Below are 18,305 nucleotides of genomic sequence, written 5' to 3'. Positions count from 1 at the left end.
TGGTTACAAAGCCCCAAAACCTGCTCAGAATAGATTAACCACAAAGGATGTAACATTCCCTAACTCAGCCCCTGCTATCAACTGGGCAATAGGCCAAACGCCTGGCTCCCATCACAGAAGCAGTGTGAACCCAGGACCAGCAGCAGGGTACCACCCAGGAGCATGTCAGAAATGCAGATTCTCAGAACACAATCCAGGTAAGAACCTCTCCGGGGCTGGGGTCCCAGGACTCAGGTTTTAATAGCTTTCCAGGTAATTCTTATGCACACTAAAATTTGAAAACCACCACTGACTGACCCTATCTCATTTAAGCACTAAGCCCTTCTCTACTGTCATACAGAGGGTAAGCCATCTACCAGTCAAGAGTAGAACTGATGTGAGGCTAAAGCCTGTGTGTGTGCAGCACTGCTGCTCCATTCACAGCAGGACACTGAAAATCTGTTTCTGAAAGCTCAAAACAAGAAGTCTTTAGTAAGCAGGTAATACACATTCTCTGTAAAAACTCGGGATATGCACGTAAAGAAAGCAAAGACATCCATAACCCCAACATTCAGACACAAACAGCATCAGCATTTCAGGCCTGTGCCTCAAGACTGTATAATACCACCTTTACAATCTCGAAATACAATTTTGAAAAGAAATAAACATAAACCTTAACTGTAATATAAAAGAGAAATACAAAGAAAGCACTTTATATACAACGGTATGAATTTCAACACATAAATGCTCGTGCCAACGCTGGAAAACAAGTTCCCGCCAATGTCAAAATTGCTCCTAGGGGCCGGGCGCGGTGGCTCAAGCCTGTAATCCCAGCACTTTGGGAGGCCGAGACGGGTGGATCACGAGGTCAGGAGATCGAGACCATCCTGGCTAACATGGTGAAACCCCGTCTCTACTAAAAATACAAAAAACTAGCCGGGCGTGGTGGCGGGCGCCTGTAGTCCCAGCTACTCGGAGGCTGAGGCAGGAGAATGGCGTGAACCTGGGAGGCGGAGCTTGCAGTGAGCCGAGATCGCGCCACTGCACTCCAGCCTGGGTGACACAGCGCGAGACTCCGTCTCAAAAAAAAAAAAAAAAAAAAAACAAAATTGCTCCTAGGGACAGCCCTGCCCCCAAGGACAACTGCTCACATGGAAACAGACACGGAACAAGGATTCCCTGTTAACCCGGTGCCTAGCATGGGCCTCTGGGTTATTTCTCACTTTTTGCTACGTATAGACAATGCGTGAGAGGACGTTCTTGCAGAGACATCTCACACACATCCCTACATTCTCCCTAGGCTCCCTTCCTAGAAGCAGACGGATGCGTGTGTGCGTGCTTCCCACAGTGCTAGAACACACATTGCCCACTGGCCTCATAACAAAGTGCCAACTTAAATCCCAGCACTGAAGTCTGATGATAAAGCATGGTTATTAATAGGTGTTGCATAAGTAGGTAGAGAGAACGGGGGAAATTAAGACAATTAAAATGCCTTTCCTCAACACAGGGCAATACCAGAGCCCTATGACTTCACAGATACTCTGCTATTTGCTGACACGCTACTAAACAGAGAGATATGGTCACCATCACTTCTAGTTGTCCTTAAACGTTGCCCTGTCCAGGCGGGATGGCTAGAAAATGGTTAAATGCAATTATCCTAAGAGAGCTTGGCAAGTCCTGGGAGCCTCAGCTTCACCTCTCTCCCCTCCCTCCAGAATTCCCTCAATGCATTCAGCTTGCTCTGGGGTCTCTGGAAGTATACTCCAGACTGGTTGGAGAGGAAATACAAATTATTTTTAAAACAGGAAATCAAATAGAAATTAAAATAATATCACAAAATGGTTAGGAGATGGTGGGGATGCTTTTAAACTAATCTGATAAAAGCTGTCTCAAAACACAGGCAATTGAGATTTTAAATTTTTTTCCTAATCAAATAACTACTTCTCAGTCTTGAAAAGTTATAGACTATTCTGGAATACTGAAAACCGGGATTTCACTCACTGTCTCCTAAATGTAGTCAAAATGATTAACAGAAACAAAACAAAACACTGACCCAATCCCTGTATCACTAATCCATACACAACATTCCCATTTCCACTGTTAATGAGATCACCCCTGCCACACTGCCCAGTTCTGATAGATCTGGTGCGTATAACTCGTACGGTGTGACGCAGGTTTTCCTTTCAGCTTTAAACCTGGAAAGTTAATTTACAACTAATTCACATCAATTAATAAAATGATTTACCCCATCAACAGGAGTTTTTCCTGGTGTAAAGGTCACTCGAACAAAACGCTTGTTGACGACTTCCAGTCTGTCTACCTAGAATTTAAAAAATAAGTTCACACATAAATTCACAGAAAATACTTGAGATACTCTTAAGCTCATTTAAAATGTATATGATGTTTCAGCCATATAAGGAAAGAATAAAGAATCAGATAAGGATGCCCCCACATTCCCACCTCTGATTCTGCGGAAGCTCTCAGGCACGGCCCCTCCCAAAGGGGACTATGCTCTCACTTAGGTGCTGCACTGCCCAAACCACATCCTTACACTTGCACTACACATGAAGGTAACCCTACACGATATGCACATTCCCTTCTGCCTGTTTTTAAACTTTAAAAACGGTCTTGTTTTATATATAAGTATCCTTCTACAACTTTCTTTTTCCCTTCAACATTGCATTTGTGAGGTTTACGCAAGCTGACACTTCTGTGCTGCGGGGTATGCCATGCTATGACCACACCCAAGTTACTGATCCATCCTCCTGTTAATAGACAGCTAGGCTGTTACACATTTCTCACAAGCAATGCTGTCATGAACATTCCCATATCTACCTTTGTGGGCACATCTTAAAAAATTTTTCCAGGAAACATACCTGTAGATAGACACACTAATGCTGGGTTGCAGGGTATACATACCTTCAACTTTACCAGATATTGCCAAATTGCTCTCCAAAATGGCTCCTGAATTCACACTGCCATGAGCAAAATATTACTATTGCTCTGCAGGACACAGACTATTCCTCTATAGGACATAGACTATTGCTCTACAGGACATAGACTATTGCTCTATAGGACACACCAACATTTGGTAGTATAAGACTTCTTAATTTTTGTCACTCTATAAATATAAAATAGTTTAAGGTTTTTTTTAATTGAATCACCTAATTATATAGGATCCTTTTTAAATTTTTTTTAGACAGGATCTCACTCAGGTTGGAGTGTAGTGGTGCAATCATAGCTCACTGCAGCCTCAACCTCTCTGGGAACAAGAGATCTTCCCACCTCAGCTTCCTGAGTAGCTGGGACCAAGAGTGCAAACCACCACCAGTGGCCAATTTTTTTATATTTCTTTGTAGAGATGGGGTCTCCCTACATTCCCCAGGCTGGTCTCAAACTCCTAGATTCAAGTGATCCTCCCACCTCAGCCTCCCAAAGTGCAGGGATTACAGGTAGGAGCCACCACGGCCAGCCTACATAGGATTCTTAATAACACTGTTAAACACCACACCCCAAGGACTGTAGCTGATTTAGGAGCACGCGTACTCTGGGATGTGCTTATTTCCCACTGCTTGCTTTGTCACTAAGTCTGGAAGGCAAGAATGACGAAAAGCAAGGAAGCCCCAGGGCAATCCCAGAGGGGCTGGAATTGGGGAGTGACTGTTCTTAAAGGCAGTCTCTGTCAGAGAGGAATGACTGGCACTGCTCCATCCCACAGACATCTGATGGGAAGACAGCAGGCTAATGCCAAAGAGCCAGAGGGTCAGGAGGAGCTGGAACTATGTAGAAGCCGCCTCGAGAACCTGCCATTCCAATCTAAAGGACGGCTGCAGCCCAGTCCACATGCGATGACCACTGCTTCTGAGCAGCTTCTGAGTGAGAGTCCCCACTACATCTGAGAATTACACATAAAAGATCCTCACTTTCATGAGATAAACACGTTTCAAAAATCCGACTAGAAAAGAGGACTCTGGGAAGATGGTGGCATAGGAAGCACCAGGAACCCATCTCCCTATACACAGGACAACGGTACAGGCACCATCTGTCCAATGTAAGCATTTTGGAACTCTGGAGTCCACTGAAGGTTTGCAACTTCCGGGTGAAACATCAACTGAAGTTAATCTCAGTCAACTTCAGCTCTGAGCACAGCGGCAGCAGCTGCCCATCTGAGTAGATCACCATTTCTTACATCCCTACCTTCCTGTACAACCTTTAGAACGCATTTCAATTCTTTACACTACCTCAGTAAGTATTAATGTCGTCTTACTTTATCCGTTTCATGGACGAAAACCCAAGTATTAAGAGGTTAAGGGGTTTCCCCAAGGCTACACAGCAGGCCTAATCCTGGTGTCTATCACTATACTGCATCAATTCTAAGACACACATTTTTCATATTTTAACATCAGAAATGCAGATCCATTTTATAATTGATGGCATGTCATAATTTCTTCAGCATCTTATTAGATTTGTCTTAGCAACTTATAAAATACCATGTGTCTTACAATCAATAGCATCTTAAATATGCTGAAATATGGTCTTACTTATTTCCCATTGGTTGTGGTGAATATAGTCACACATGGGCAAGCCCAGCAAGCAGTAACAAAGGCTGCTCCGCAGACAGAGAAATGGCAGGGACCACATGCCCACCTGGCCCGCCCTTAGAGCCCCATCTGCTCTGACTTGACACACTCTGATTAGCTGCCAAGTCTGCAGGTGACTAAACGTAGTAAAGACCCACAAAGAACCCAAAGAGGCTGGCACACGACAGCACAGAGCAGAGGCAGCTGAGGGCACGAGAGAAAAGCGTGCAAGCAGAGGACTGCCAAGACCATGGTCAGAAGCAGTGGTGCCAAAACCCAGTTCTGGGAGATAGTGAAATAAAAGAATTTGGGGGTAAATGTGAGGACACCAGGTCAAAACACGGGTTCTCTGATTGCAGTACTTCTCAGCGTTAGAAAAATCTGAGGGAAAATAACAATTTTACAATGGAGGAGTCAGGTTAACCTGCTGTCACTTCTTTCATCTAATCTGATTAATTTCACCTTTGAACCACAACGGCCACCAATCCCATAAAATACTTACTACTCCTTTTGAAAGATAGTTATTGACAAAGTCCTTCCAAGTGATTTCTCTCCCGGATCTCTTGAGCAGGAAGTAAAACATGACTCCACCCCAGAACAGGGAAGTCCAGAGGAAGAACATCCTGAAATCCTTGTCATCCCATGGAAAGTCACCCTGGGCAGAGAAGGAGACAGCTTCTGTGAAGAACTAAATTCCACAATATGATCTACGCTCTGTGAGACACAAATCCCTCCAACACTACTAATGCCTCCCAACCTTCTCTGGGCCACTATCGTAACCTCAAAATTCACACAATGTATAGCATCAAACCTTCTGGAACCTGGACCACCAGTGGGAATCATCTTTCTTGCCACCTCGTTTTCCACCACCACCTCCTCCTCCTCCTCCAGAAGAGCGTGTGGTAGCAGCTGGCTTTGACTCTGTTCCTAAACGAAGAGCACACATAGAAGCACGGCAAGGTTTTGGCTCTCTCAGCAATGTCTTCATGTAAACCGTTTAATAAAAGACTTATTGCAGAGTACACTGTGGCAAGTGATCAGTCACTAACTGAAGCACTATGAGAAGGATACAAATACAAAGCCTACCAATCAGGGAGGCTCCCAAGGGCTATACTTGCATCATCTCATGAAACATGCACAATAACCCAATAACCCAAGAAATTATAGGACTGTTATACCGTTCACAGAGGGAGAAAGAATAGCTTAAGTAACTTGTTGGATAATGGGTGGCAGTGTTAGGGGACAGTGAATAAGTCACAGAGTTGGGATGCAAATTCCTCAGTCCTCACTCAAAGTTTGAAAGTGTGTTCTGGCCAGGCATTGTGGCTGACGCCTGTAATACCAGAATTTTGGGGGGCCAAAGCAGGAGAATCCCTTGGGCCCAGGAGTTCAAGACCAGACTGAGCAACAAAGCAAGACCCTGCCTCTGGCCAGATGTGGTGGCTCATGCCTGTAATCCCAGCAATTTGGGAGGCCGAAGCGGGTGGATCACCTGAGGTCGGGAGTTTGAGACCAGCCTGATCAACATGGAGAAACCCTGTCTCTACTAAAAATACAAAATTAGCTGGGCGTGGTGGCACATGCCTGTAACCCCAGCTACTAGGGAGGCTGAGGCAGGAGAATCACTTGAACCTGGGAGGTGGAGGTTGCAGTGAGCCAAGATCATGCCACTGCACTTCAGCCAGGGCAATAAGAGTAAAACTTCACCTCAAAAAAAACCAAAAAAACAAAAAAACAAAAAACAAAAACCCTGCCTCTACAAAAAAAAAAAAGAAAATTTAAATTATCCAGGCATGGCCAGGCGCGGGGACTCACGCCTGTAATCCCAGCACTTTGGGAGGCTGAGGCAGGTGGATCACCTGAGGTCATGAGTTCAAGACCAGCCTGGCCAACATGGTGAAACACCATCTCAACCAAAAATACAAAGAAATTAGCTGGGCGTGGTGGTGGGCACCTGTAATCCCAGCTACTTCAGGAGGCTGAGGCATGAGAATCACTTGAACCTAGGAGGCAGAGGTTGCAGTGAGCCGAGATGGTGCCACGGCACTCCAGCTTGGGTGACAAGAGTGAAACTCTGTCTAAAAAAAAAAAAAAAAAATTAGCCAGGCATCATAGTGTGCACCTGTGGTCCCAGCTACACAGGAGGCTGAGGCAGGAGGATCGCTTGAGTCCTACAGTTTGAGCCTGTAGTGAGCTGTGATTGTACCATTGCACTCCAGCCTGGGCAACAGGAAGACCCTATCTCAAAAGCAACAGCAACAACAAAACACAACAAAAGTAAGTACTCCCTTTCCCACTCCCACAAAGTATACATTGTTAACACTTTCTTCTGCAGGAAAGCCCATGGTTTTGACAAATGGCTAAAAAAAAAACACGTCCACAGTTGGTATTCAACTGGCATCTTTGCTTTTTAGGGAAATGTATGTAAGGAAAACTGTAATTCAGTCCCTGTTGTTGTTGCTGTTGTTGTTTTAGACGGAGTCTCACTGTCTCCCAGGCTGGAGTACAATGGTGTGATCTCGGCTCACGGCAACCTCTGCCTCCCATGTTCAAGTGATTCTCATGCCTCAGCCTCCCGAGTAGCTGGGATTACAGGCGCACACAATTATGCCTAGCTGATTTTTGTATTTTTAGTAGAGATGGGGTTTCACTATGTTGACCAGGCTGGTCTTCAACTCCTTACCTCAGGTGATCCACTCGCTTCGGCCTCCCAAGTTACAGGTGTTGAGCCACCGCACCCGGCCCGAATACACTTCTGATGTCTTCAGTGACCATGAAGCAACCCCTCTAGTGTAGCAGGATGGGAGGCTACAGGCACCCGGTCATCCTCGGTGGCTATGTTAACATGTGGCTCATGACACATTCACCCCGATGTGCTGCATACGAGGGGCTTCTGCACCTCTGTCTCAAGCAGAGTCTGAGACAGGTATGACGTACACAAGCCTCAGCCCCCTCAGTGAGGAGGCCCAGGACTGGGAAACACGCAGTAAGCACACCACTAAAGCTGTGCAACACTCCAAACCACTCAGGGAGAAAGGAATGTCCACACAAAAGCCACCCGAAAGGTTGTATGGGTTATCACTACTCAGCCCCCACACCAAGACTCAAAGACTACCCAGCATGCACTGGGAGAATTCTAGGTGCTGCTCCAATGTAGAGCCCTGGGGCTGCCACCAGCTCACAACAGCACTTCTCCCTCCCCATGTCCCGTGGCTCTTACTCCTTTGCATTCTTTGGGTGTGTATTTGTCTCTCTAACTAGATGACAAGCAAATTTAAAAACATGGACTGAGGCCAGGTACAGTGGTCATGGCTGTAATCCTAGCACTTTGGGAGGCTGAGACGAGTGGATCACATGAGGTCAGGAGTTCGAGACCAGCCTGGCCAACATGGCGAAACCCTATCTCTTAAAGATTAGCTAGGCATGGTGCTGCACGGATGTAATCCTAGCTACTGTGGAGGCTGAGGCAGGAGAATCACTTGAACCCAAGAGGCAGTTGAGATCGGGCCACTGCATTCCAGCCTGGGTGACAGAGTGAGACTCCTAAAAAAAAAAAAAGAACTGAATTACAGTGTTCTTTACATTTCCCTAAAAAGCAAGGATGCCAATCGAAATGGGCACAGGAGGCCCACTCAGTCCCCCAGCCACCGAGCTCTAAGAAAGTCTCTTCGAATCCCTAAGGTGAGGTAATGCTCTGAGGAGCAATTTTGAAAACACTGTCCTACAACACAATATGTATCAAATAAGTTGCATGTATTAGATTTCTAAGATTTTTCTCACTGTTTTAAATTATGTCCCAGGTATCTACCGAATACGCTCAGTTTGACCAGCCAAAACCTCTAAGGTGGCCTTAAATTACTTCAATTTGCAAAATGACAGGAAAATCTCAACAAAAAATTAAGGTGAAATGAAACACAGGGTCTGTAGAATTTCATATGTACTTGCAATCTACAGCGTCACAACTGACTTACTATAACTTTCTTTCTTTCTTTTTTTTTTTTTTTTTTCTGGAGGGTCTCTCTGCTGCCCAGGCTGGAGTGCAGTGGCACAATCACAGCTCACTGCCGGGCTCAGGTGATTCTCCCACCTCAGCCTCCCGAGTAGCTGGGACTACAGGTGTGCACCACCACGTCTAACTAATTTTTCGTATTTTTAGTAGGGACGGAGTTTCACCACATTGTCCAGGCTGGTCTCAACCTCCTGGGCTCAAGTGATCCACCAGCTTAGACCTCCCAAAGGGCTGGGACTATAGGCGTGAGACACTGCCCAGCCTGATAACTCTTTTCTTTGTTCAGTGGAAACTATCACCATAATACATGAGGGGAAAACACAAAATTAAAATATAATCTTGTCAAAAGGTACCTTTTTTCTCTCCCATAACTTCTTTAGGTTCACTAGCTTCTTTTCCATTTTTTCCATTAGGAAAGTATTTTTCAAATCCTGTTAGAAAAGGAAAAAAATACATATCGTCAAACTAAAATTCATCAGGTTTCGTGTCCATTTTGTTTTCAAAGCAGCTGATGTATCATTGAAAAGCACAAGCTGGCCAGGCGCGGTGGCTCAGGCCTGTAATCCCAGCACTTTGGGAGGCCGAGGTGGGCGGATCATCTGAGGTCAGGAGTTCAAGACCAGTCTGCCCAACATGGCGAAACCCCGACTCCACTAAAAATACAAAAAATTAGCCGGGTGTGGTGGTGGGCACCTGTAATCCCAGCTACTCGGGAGGTTGAGGGAGGAGAATCGCTTGAACCCGGAAGGTGGAGGTTGCAGTGAGCCGAGATCACTCCAGTGCACTCCAACCTGGGCGACAAGAGCGAACTCAGTCTCAAAAAAAGAAAAAAAAAAAAAAAGCACAAGCTAAAAGCATAACATTTCTTGTGTACAAGTACATCAAAGTCTAAATAATATAGTTCACAACCCAGAAGTATTAAAGGAAAAAGCCTCCTTTTTGCATATCAATTTCATTATCTACAAATGTGTTACATTTGAAGATGACATATCTTCATCGCTGTCATCAGACATAAGCTGGAGGCAGGGGAATGGATTACAGAAGGAGACAGAAGACCCAACCTAAGAACGTAGAACACTACAGCCACACCTAAGCATTTACCTTTTGGGGGTCGGGAACAGAATCTTTGATAAGCAGCAATTACATCTGTCAAAAGAGAATTTCTGCTGGCCCTTGTTTGAGTTGTAACAAATCGGTAAAGCTGCAACATGACATAAAAATAAAACCATGGTTATATCAAGATAAAAAATTTAAAAGAGCTTCATTTCCTGGTCATAAAGTAGACTAAAGGTCTCTCTCTTCCACAGGTGGTTATGAAGTAACAGAGAATGACTCCCTTAGTGAGGACTAGGGTTACCTAGCACTAGGCCACTATTCCAGCAAAAGAACCAGGAGACACACATTATTATCCAGAAAACAAGAATATTTCAAAATCAGACATAATGTAGAATTGCAGTCCAATTATAATTATGTAACAACACATTCACTTTGATGATATTTGTTTAATTTGTAGCATTCAAAAGACAAAACCTGGCCAGGCGCAGTGGCTCACACCTATAATCCCAGTACACTGGGAGGCCAAGGCGGGTGCATCACAAGCTGAGGAGTTCAAGACCAGCCTGGCCAAGAAAGGTGACCAGCCTGGTGAAACCCCGTCTCTACTAAAATTACAAAAATTAGCCGGGCGCACTGGCAGCCGCCTGTAATCCCAGCTACTCGGGAGGCTGAGGCAGGAGCATTGCTTGAACCCAGGCGGCAGAGTTTGCAGTGAGCCGAGATCGTACCACTGCACTCTGGCCTGGGTGATGGAGTGAGATTCTATCTCAAAAAAATAAAAATAAAGTAATAGTTACAAAAATTACAAAACCAAATAAAACCACATCACACCCACTATAATCAAAAAGACAGACAAGTGTGGGTGAGAATGTGGAGAAACTGGAGCCCTGTACACTGTGCTGGTGAGAACGTAAAATGATGTAGCCACTTTGGAAAACAGTTTGACAGATCCTCAAAATGGTATATGTAGAGTTACCATATGACCCAGCAATGCCACCCCTACCCAAGGAAGGTGAAAACACATGTCCACACAAAAATATGCACACGAATGTTCACAGATGCCTTATTCATAACAGTCAAAAAGTAGGAACAACCCAAACGTTCACCACCTGATGATGAACAGATAAATAAAATGTGGCATACCCATACAAGAGAATACCAGTCACTCAGACAGAGGAAAGAGGCACTGACACAGGGATGAACTCTGAAAACATTACATTAAGTGAAAGAAGGCAGACACAAAAGGTCACACATTATGATTCCATTTATATGAAATGTCTAGAATAGGCAAATCCATAGAGAGATACATACCAGTAGTTGCCTAGAGCTGGGGGAATGGTTACAGAGAAATGCGAAGTGATTATTAATGGTCATAGGGCTTCTTTTTGGAGTGCTGAAAATTTCTGGAATTGGGGACAGTGATGATGGTTGTATAACTTTGTGAGTATGTTAAAAGCCAATGAACTGTACCTTTAAGATGAAGAACGGTTTGTAAATAAAAATGTCAATAAGAAACAAAACAGAATGAGATGATTTAACTTCAAATAAATACACAATTCTACACAGCAAAGCAGGACAGGAACACCAACAATGATTTTGTCTGAGTGCAATACTGGCCGGGGAGACTTTGGAGCTTATGTTGTGTTACACCCTGCCCAACCACCGAAACACTTGGCCTATGAAATAACCACTGATAACAGATAAGAATGCAACATAAGAGTTTTTTCCAATGTCAAATCCATTAAGGGTGTAGATTAAAATGAAATGTTATTCAAGCTAGACAAGTCAACAACTCCAGCCCAGGTGCTGTCAAGCAGTGGGGTGTCTAAAGGGGAATCAGAACCAGTTCCCAACCCTAAGCAGCACAGAAACAGGGAAGAAACTCATACGGACAAATCAGTTACACTATGGCATAACAATGTAACCAAACAAAAGCTCTGAGTACAGGGAACCGGGGTGGCGCAGAGGTTATATTGCCACGTCTTAGGGTTAGTCCTTTCTGTTTGCTGTAACACAGTGTCTGAAGCTGGGCAATTTACAAGGGAAGGTTTATTTAGCTCACAGTTCTGCAAGAGGGGAGGCATGAGAAACAGGGTACTGGGCTTATGGTGAGGGTCACATGCTAAGTCAAATTACAGCAGGAGAAGGTGCTCCATCAAAACATGGTGGGAGAAGGTCAATGGCAAAGCGGCCACATGCCATGAGGTAGGAACTTCCACTTTTTAACAACCTAAGGTCTCTGAAACTAAGCCAGTCTCACCACAGCTCACAGAGCTCACTCACTACCTCCAGAATGGCACCAAGACACTCACGAGGGCTCCACCCCCACGGCCCAAACACCTCCCACTGGGCCCCACCTCCCAATACCACCACCATGGGGAACACAACCTGAGTTTTGGTGAGGCCAAATTCAAACCAGAGTACCATATAAAGCAAGTCTTCATCACCACAAAGTTTAGTACAGAACTGGGCACTGTGCACACTCCATAAATACTGACTGAGGAGCCCTTTTCAGGCTCTATTTTCAAATTGTGCTGACATGGAATATCCCTAGCAATAATCAGTGACTGAATATAACACCGAGGTTGTATTCTATGAAGAAATCATCAATGAAACTTCTCCTTTGCATATCTAATCCAAGCTCTGCGTGTCTATCATTCAAGGAATAATGTAAGAGATACTAATTCACAACACTTAAGTTGAGTGCTCCGCATTTTGGAGAATTAGCCTTTATGTCTGACAACACGAGCACTTTTCAGTTGCTTTACCATCAGCCTTATTCCTCTGGGCATAATACCTGAGAACTCATCTCTCAACACATCAGAATCTCTTCCCCAGGAACCTCACCGTGAAAGCAGTACTTCTGTCTCTGATCTTTAACGGCAGCAGGAACAGAAAGGAAAACCTGTCCTGTCAGACTCCCTCACAGCACAATAATGCCCAGGTGTCACCAGGCAAATCTTCAGAGTACCAAGGAGTATGTATCACCACTGCCCCTGCCTCCCCTCACAAATTAATCAGCTACAGCTGTCAGCACAGAGAACTTCCTTACATATCCGCATCTGAGTGACATTTACAGGGACGACAGCGTCACTCCAAAGGAAGGCCTCTGGGTAACACTTCTGACATAAAACTGCAAGCTCACAACGCAGATCCCTACCTAGAACTGTATGTCTGAGTCCAATATTCACAAGCAGCAAAAGGGGTCAGGCTAGGCGGGGGTGGCTCCTAGCCCTTTGGGAGGCCAAGAGTTTGAGACCAGCCTGGCCAACATGGTGAAACACCATCTTTACTAAAAATACAAAATTTAGCCAGGCATAGTGGCGGGCACCTGTAATCCCAGCTACTCAGGAGGCTGAGGCAGGAGAATCACTTGAACTCTGGAGGCAGAGATTGCAGTGACCTGAGATCACGCCACTGCACTCCAGTCTGGGCGACAGAGAGAGACCCTGTCTCAAAAAAAAAAAAAAAAGAAAGAAAAGAAGAAAAGGGATCAGAGCTTGGTAAAACAGGGAAATGGATACAATGCAGGAAACTGAAAAAGGACCAACCGCAGGGCAGCATGGCATGACCAGAGCGAAGAAGCTGATCTAAGACTGGCAAAGGAGCCTCAAAGAGTAAAAGTCATGAATGCAGGCACTATTATTCCCCCCTTCCACGCCCTTTTTTTTTTTTTTTTTTTAATTAAAGACAGGTTCTGTCACCCACGCTGGAGTGCAGCGGTGCAATCACAGCTCACTGGAGCCTCAACCTCCTGCGCCAAGCAACCCGCCTTGGTCCCCCGAGTTGCTGGGACTACAGTCGTGAACCACTGAGCCCAGATAATTTAAGAAAACAAAAATTCGTAGAGGCCAGGAGCTGTGGCTCAGCCCTGTAATGCCAACACTTTAAGGGGACGAGGCGGAAGGATGGCCTGGGTCCTGGAGTTTGATACCAGCCTGGGCAAGATGATGAACCCCACCTCTCCAGAAATTTTTTTTTTTTTCTGAGATGGAGTCTTGCTCTGTTGCCCAGGCTGGAGTGCAGTGGCCACTCTCAGCTCACTGCAAGCTCCGCCTCCCAGGTTCACACCATTCTCCGGCCTCAGCCTCTCGAGTAGCTGGGACCACAGGCGCTCATCACCACGTCCGGCTAATTTTTTTGTATTTTTAGTAGAGACGGGGTTTCACCGTGTTAGCCAGGATGATCTCCATCTCCTGACCTGGTGATCCGCCCGACTCAGCCTCCCAAAGTGCTGGGATTACAGGTGTGAGGCAACGCGCCCGGCCTCTCCAGAAATTTTTAAAAATCAACCATGGTGCTGTAGTCCCAGATACTTGGGAGGCTGAGGCGGGAGGACTGCTTCAGTCTGGGGCTGCAGTGAGCTGTGTTTGTACCATTGCACTCCGGCCTGGGCGACGAAGCAAAAGCCCGTATCTAAAAAAAAAAAAAAAAAAAAAAAAAAAAAGGCCGGGCGCGGTGGCTCAAGCCTGTAATCCCAGCACTTTGGGAGGCCGAGACGGGCGGATCACGAGGTCGGGAGATCGAGACCATCCTGGCTAACATGGTGAAACCCCGTCTCTACTAAAAAATACAAAAAACTAGCCGGGCGACGTGGCGGGCGCCTGTAGTCCCAGCTACTCGGGAGGCTGAGGCAGGAGAATGGCGTAAACCTGGGAGGCGGAGCTTGCAGTGAGCTGAGATCCGGCCACTGCACTCCAGCCTGGGCAGCAGAGCGAGACTCCGTCTCAAAAAAAAAAAAAAAAAAAAAATTAAAAAAAAATTGTAGATCGGAGGGTCTGCTACACTACCCAGGCTGGTTTCCACCTCCTGGACTCAAGCTTCTCCCGCCTCGGCCTCCCGAAGTGCTGGGATCGCAGGCGTGAGTCCCCGCACCGGCCTATCTCCCCTCACAGTGAAGACGCTGAGCTGACTACCTCAAGGGCGCTGGGATAGCAGGAGGCCAAGCCAGGTTCCCGTGGCCGACCCGGGGACCTCAACCACCACCCGTACACCACCGTGAGGATGAGGAACAGTCACCTAAACAGTGAGAGCGATTATTGGACACGTGAACCTTTCCTTGAGACAGATCACGGCCATGGTTCTGTCCACACACTATCATTATGTCAGCAACATGTATCAGGTCCTGTGTGTGTATCTAGAGGGATGGCTACCAACAGAGGAAGAGCCTCCCGCTGACAGCAGGCTCTAATATGCAACGAACACAGAGTCCCTGCTCCGAAAATGTGACATTCTTAATAATAATAGCTAATTCTGCCAGTCCTGGAATGCCCGCAATGGCCCCATTCAGCAGACGGGAACACGGAGACTCGGAGAGGTTAGGCAGCCCGACTCCAAAACCCGTCCTTGCGACAACATCGTGCTCGTGCTGCTGACTCAAAACTACAGACGCCTTCCTTCCGTGCTCCCGGGACACGAACGCGGGGACAAGGACGGCTACCAAGCCAACATGACCTTCGAGGCTTCAGCCGCCCCGGTGAAGCGCCAAGACCCGGCTCTACTGGAGCTGCGCGTTTTCAAAACTCGAATCCCACCAGCAGGGCTGGGCGCGAACCGGCGCTCAGCGGTCGGCGAAGAGACAGCGCGGGGGGCCGCGGCCCTCGGCAGGGACGGCCCGCGTGGGGCGGCAGGGCGGGGGCCAGTGACCTTGACGCCCGCTCTCCCGAGCCGGAAGTGGGCCCGAGGCCGGGTGGAGGGCGCCGGGCGCCCAGGTAGGACTCACCGTCCGGAGGCAGGGCTGCTCGCCCGGGCCCACGCCGCCAGGCACGCGCAGCTGCTGTAGGCCGCGGGGCCAGCAGCCGCCCCAGCCCCACAGCCGCAAACAGCGGTGCGCCATGGCCGCCGCCGTGGCCCTCTCGGCCCGGGACGCTGCGCAGGCGCGGGCAGGCGACGACTGGCGGCCTCGGGAAGCAAGCTCCGCTCGGGGAGAGAGCGCCAGGCAGCGCAGCGCGCCCGCGGCTCACGGCGGAGCCCGAGCTCTCAACGCGGCGTCTCCCGCCGCCAGCCCCGCCCCGGCGCGCTGACGTCGGCGTCGTCTCTCCGAAACCGGCCGCGACTTCAGCCAGTGCAGGAGACCGGACCAAATGGTAGGAGCGTGGGGGCGGGACCGGAGGTGGGGGCCGACGGAGCGGCGTTGGGGGCGCGGCTGGAGGCGTGGCCGAAGAAGGACCTTAGAGGGCGAGGGGGAGCTGGAGGCGGAGCCGATGGCGAAGCGGGGACGGAGCCGAGGGCGGACAGGCGAGGGCAAGCGAGAGCTGGGGGGCAGGGCCGATGGCGCACGTGGGGGGCGTGGCTGGAGGCGGGGCCAAGGAAGAACCGGGAGGGCGAGCGGGAGCTGCAGGCGAGGCCGACGGAGGAGTGGGGGGGCGTGGCTGGAGGCGGGGACTAAGGGGAGACGCGCGCCTGGGACCCTGGGCTCCGCGGCCTGGGCGGCTGGGTGGGCCAGCCAGTTAGGAGCGAGGTGGAAGTAGCGAAGGCCCCAGCGGCGCCAGCTCAGTCGTCGGGTGTTGCTAGGCTCTGGAGACACCGAAGCACACATTCCTGACCCTGGGAAGGCAATGCGAAGATTCACAAGCAGCAGGGAGTGTTGGGGCCGTGCAGCCTGCGCTCTGGGAACCCTGTCGGGGAACTGGTTCTCCGAGAGCAAGTCGAGTCTTTCAGGTAGTGGAAACTACACATTGTTTCCTGTACCGTGACAGCGGAGGAAAAAAAGAGAGGTCTTTGAACCGAGGTGGGGGATTTGGGGGGTTTTCTGAGACGGGCTCTCGCTCTGTCGCCCAGGCTTGCGACGCTGGACCTCAGGCAAAGGACAGTAATCCTTGAGAGACAGGAGACAAACCAGGTGAGTCCTGTGATTACCCCAATGGCAGTAAAACAATAAGAAAAAGATATACCAGAAACACCATCATACCATGCTCGCACAAAAGAAAACTGAGTAGACAGATTTTAGGGCAAGGAAATTCCAAACAACATTAATTTCAGGGGAAAGAATATCACTAAGGATGAATAGGATCGGGTTTCTTTTCTTTTCCAGAGACAGGGTCTCACTCGGTCACTTAGGCTGGAATGCCGTGGTGCAATCGTAGCTCACTGCAGCCTCCAACTCCTGGGCTCAAGGGATCCTCCCGCCTCAGCCTCCCAAGTAGCTGGGACCACACGCGCTCGCCACCACACTCGACTTTTTTTATTTTGCGTAGAGATGGAGTCTCACTTTGTTGCTCACGCTAGTCTCAAACTCCTGACTTTAAGCAATCCTCCTGACTTAGCTTCCCAAAGTGCTGGGATTACAGATGTGAGCCACCCACACCTGGCCAAGAGGATTTTTATTATAATAAAGGGGTCAATTCATTAATAGGACATAACAACGTAAACATCTTTGTTCCCATTAACAGAAGCTTAAAATACAGGGAGCAAAGACTGACAGAACAACAACTTCCAATTATATTTGGAGATTTCAAATCCTTCTTTTGATAATTGACAGAACAATTAGACAGGAAAATAGTAAGTATATAAAAGACTTACACACAATCAACCAAATAAATCGAATAGACATTTATAGAAAACTACTCATAACAACAGAATACACATTATTTTCAAGTTTTCACGGAACACTTATCAAAATAAACCATATTATAGGCCATAAAAATATTAAGAGGAATCAAGTCTTATAAAACATATTTTGTAACCACAATGAAATTAAATTAGAAATCAGTATCAGAAATAGGCTGAGGTGAGAGGATCACTTGAGCCCAAGAGTTCCAGACAAGCCTGGGCAAAACAGAAAGACCTCATCTTCAAAAAAGAAGAAAAGCTAGACTAAGAAAATGAAGTAAAACCAAAGAAGAGAAAGAAGATAAGCGCAAAAATCAATAAAATTAAAAACTAAAAGAGAGAAATGAATGAAATCAAAGGATGTTCTTTGAGAAGATCAATACTCAGACCAATCAGGAAAAAAGAAAGTGACACAAATTGGCCCAGTGCAGTGGCTCATGCCTGTAATCCCAACACTGGGAGGCCAAGGCAGGCGGATCACCTAAGGTCAGGAGTTTGAGAACAGCCTGGCCAACATGGTGAAACCCCATCTCTACTAAAAATACAAAATTAGCTGGACATGGTGATGCACACCTGTAATCCCAGCTACTCGGGAAGCTGAGGCAGGAGATTCACTTGAACCCGGAAGGCAGAGGTTGCAGTGAGCCGAGATTGCACCATTGCACTCCAGCCTGGGCAAAAAGAGTGAAACTCCACTCAAAAAAAAAAAGAGAGAAAGAGAGGAAGGGAGGGAGGGAGGGAGGGAGGGAGGAAGGGAGGGAGAGAGGGAGGGAGGAGATGGGCACGGTGGCTAACGCCTGTAATCCCAGCACTTTGGGAGACCGAGGTGGGTGGATCACGAGTTCAGGAGTTCGAGACCAGCCTGGCCAATATGGTGAAACTACGTCTCTACTAAAAATACAAAAATTAGCCGGGCATGGTGGCACACACCTGTAGTCCCAGATACTCAGGAGGCTGAGGCAGAAGCAGAAGAATCGCTTGAACCCGGGAGGTGGAGGTTGCAGTGAGCCAAGATTGCGCCACTGCACTCCAGCCTGGGTGACAGAGCGAGATTCCGTATCAAAAAAAAAAAGAAGGAGAAGAAAGAAAGAAACCCCATCTCTACTTAAAAAAAAAAAAAAAAAAAAAAA

At 47.5% G+C, this 18,305-nt stretch overlaps 1 protein-coding gene across 3 annotated transcripts in view; it reads right to left on the bottom strand.

Moving 5' to 3' along the window:
• Positions 1-15,816, bottom strand: part of AFG3L2 (AFG3 like matrix AAA peptidase subunit 2) — a 52,474-nt gene extending 36,658 nt beyond the window's left edge. For 2 of the 3 annotated variants that reach the window (XM_025364878.1, XM_025364880.1), the window contains exons 1-6: positions 15,347-15,816; positions 9,670-9,769; positions 8,922-8,999; positions 5,371-5,486; positions 5,062-5,214; positions 2,225-2,299 (exon numbers count right to left, since the gene is read on the bottom strand). In XM_025364878.1, coding sequence (XP_025220663.1) covers positions 2,225-2,299; positions 5,062-5,214; positions 5,371-5,486; positions 8,922-8,999; positions 9,670-9,769; positions 15,347-15,460 — 636 coding nt within the window. In that variant the 5' untranslated portion in view covers positions 15,461-15,816. The remainder of the gene's footprint in view (positions 1-2,224; positions 2,300-5,061; positions 5,215-5,370; positions 5,487-8,921; positions 9,000-9,669; positions 9,770-15,346) is intronic. The other variant, XM_025364879.1, reaches the window with a different exon arrangement.
• Between the last annotated feature and the right edge of the window lie 2,489 nt (positions 15,817-18,305).

This window comes from Theropithecus gelada, chromosome 18 (genome assembly GCF_003255815.1).
Source record: "Theropithecus gelada isolate Dixy chromosome 18, Tgel_1.0, whole genome shotgun sequence".
NCBI classification, from domain to species: Eukaryota; Metazoa; Chordata; class Mammalia; order Primates; family Cercopithecidae; genus Theropithecus; species Theropithecus gelada.
Note: the sequence above shows the minus strand (reverse complement) of the source record. Positions and strands in the feature narration are given on the sequence as shown.